This window comes from Vulpes lagopus, chromosome 1 (genome assembly GCF_018345385.1).
Source record: "Vulpes lagopus strain Blue_001 chromosome 1, ASM1834538v1, whole genome shotgun sequence".
Lineage (NCBI taxonomy): Eukaryota > Metazoa > Chordata > Mammalia > Carnivora > Canidae > Vulpes > Vulpes lagopus.
This window is the reverse complement of record NC_054824.1, coordinates 88,502,810-88,504,839: the sequence shown is the minus strand read 5'-3', so window position 1 is coordinate 88,504,839 and position 2,030 is coordinate 88,502,810. Positions and strand designations below refer to the sequence as shown.

The 2,030-nt window shown below is 57.6% G+C and overlaps 1 protein-coding gene across 1 annotated transcript; it reads right to left on the bottom strand.

Annotated features, from left to right (window-relative positions):
- Positions 1–872: 872 nt before the first annotated feature.
- On the bottom strand, positions 873–1,763 carry LOC121487044. The gene is made up of 2 exons (XM_041748506.1): positions 1,154–1,763; positions 873–969 (listed from the first exon to the last, which is right to left on the bottom strand). Exons 1-2 carry the CDS (start codon positions 1,761–1,763, stop codon positions 947–949), a joined length of 633 nt encoding a protein of 210 aa, XP_041604440.1. The 3' UTR covers positions 873–946.
- Between the last annotated feature and the right edge of the window lie 267 nt (positions 1,764–2,030).

The following is a 2,030-nucleotide window of genomic DNA, read 5'->3' as shown; positions in this document are numbered from 1 at the left end:
TTAGTCATTCACTTTGTTCAAGGCCTAAATGGTCAAAGAAACTGTAATCCTCCCCCCCCCCTGCTAATTTTGGGCTTTTCTGAATAAGGCCATTATGAACATCTGTGTACAGGTTTTGGGGGGAACATGTTTTCATTTCTCTGGGGTAAATGCCCATGAGTACAATTGTTGGATTTTATGGTAAACCCATATTTAGTTTTGTAAGGGACTTCCATATTCTTTTCCAGATTGGCTGCACCATTTTACATTCCCAGCGGCAGCATGTTAGTTAGACTGTAACAATAAAATCACATTCCCTACATCTTACATCTTTGATAACCTGGGCCAATTTAAGCTCTCTGTGACAGCTCTCCCTCATCATTTCTGGCTATGCTCACCCCTCTCTCTATCTTGCATCTCATAATATTCGAACCATTCATTAATACTGGTAGCCTTTCAATATTTAAATATTTCTTATTTTAAAGCCTCTCCTTTCCAACTGCACTGAAAACTCCCTGAGCCCTAGGATCATTATTTTCGTTTGGTATCTCCTCTGCAGCCCGGCACAGAAGTTAGCAATCCGAAGATGGGTTTTTGAATGATTAAAGTCGAATAAATAAGAAGTAATAGGAGTCAATAAAATGTGTTGGAATTTTAAAAAAATGACCAACTTTCTCTTTATCAGATGTTATCAGACTTAGGTAAATTCTAGAACCGTTGTTATTAAGCAAATTGCTCCGGATGCTGCACACACTTACACATGTGATTATTCTATTTTGTCCCCCCAAATAACCTTGATGACCTTCTCTATGAAGATGTTAAACCATTAATGAAAGAGCACACTATCACATCAAATTTTTACTTAAAATGGTTTAAATTACTGCTCTTTGTGGCTCTTCTCCAGGTGTTTCTTGCCTCGCCATCCTGACAGTAGTTGACCTGTTCGTGTCGAACAATGATGTGTTGGTTACGTGCTTAACAGCCAGCTCTCTGGAAGGAAAAAGAAAGGGCCCTGCGGTGCAGCCTTTGCCAGTTTCCCGTGATGCGAAGACTCAGACTTCAGGCTACGGTTCGGACCTCACTGGACGCGGATTCAGGAGCAGGGGCGGGGGGGGGGGGCAGCCAGCGGGGGACGCGGTGCACCTGACCCAGGGGCCCGGTCCCCAAGGTTTACCCACGTTCAAATGAGTCATCTGCTCGCAGGCACTGGGAGTTTGAATGACTCCAGTCTCTAGCATCTCTCTTCTCACCGGTAGCCGCCGGGGTTGAAGCTCCCCCAGGGGCGCCCCGTCCACCGAGGCCGCGCGGAGGCCCCTCGTCCTTCGGTCTCCCCGCACACCCGGGGCAACACAGGCCCGGTCGTCGCTCCTCCGCCTGCCGCGGTGCCCTCGGGTGCTCCGTGCCCTTGACGGCTGTACATCTCCTTGCAGCTCCCAGCCTCTGCCCGCCCCGCGCCCCAGACCCCAGAGTCTCGGGCGCACCTGGGGCCCCAGCAGCACCGCCCGCCCGGGGATTGGGGGGGGGGGCTGGCCCACAGGTGCCGCCGCCTCCGCGGGGTCCACCCCCCCCCCCCCCCCCGCTCGCCTGGCCCGGGGCTCTGCAGCCTGTGGGGGCCCCGCGCAGGGCCACGGGAGCGGGGCTTGTCGGGTGTGTCTCCTCCGTGGGAGGAGGTCACGGGATGGAGCCCGGGGCCACAGCCAGACCCAGGCCACGGCAGCCCCTCCCCCGAGCGGTCCTGGGGTGCACGCCCCGCCCCCCGCACGCCCCGCGCATGCCCCTCGCATGCCCCGCGCACACTCCGCACGCCCCTCGGCCTCCTTAGCCCGCAGCCCTGCACGACCCGCACCCCGCAGCCCCGCACGACCCGCACCCCCGCAGCCCTGCACGCCCGCACCCCGCACCCCGCACCCCGCAGCCCCTCGCTGCCCCCTGCACACCCACACACGCCGCCCCGCCCCCGGCCCGGAGCCCGCGAGCCTCTGCACGGCAGCGCCGCCCGACCCAGGTGAGGCCTCGACGGGCGCCTGCGGCGGGGGCGGGGGCGGACGTGG

Coding starts and splice junctions, on each gene's coding strand:
- LOC121487044 (XM_041748506.1), bottom strand. CDS start 1,763: ATGCGAGGGGCATGCGCGGGGCGTGCGGGGGGCGGGGCGTGCACCCCA. Junction 970..1,153: donor GATGACTCATTTGAACGTGG/GTAAACCTTGGG, acceptor TTTTCCTTCCAG/AGAGCTGGCTGTTAAGCACG.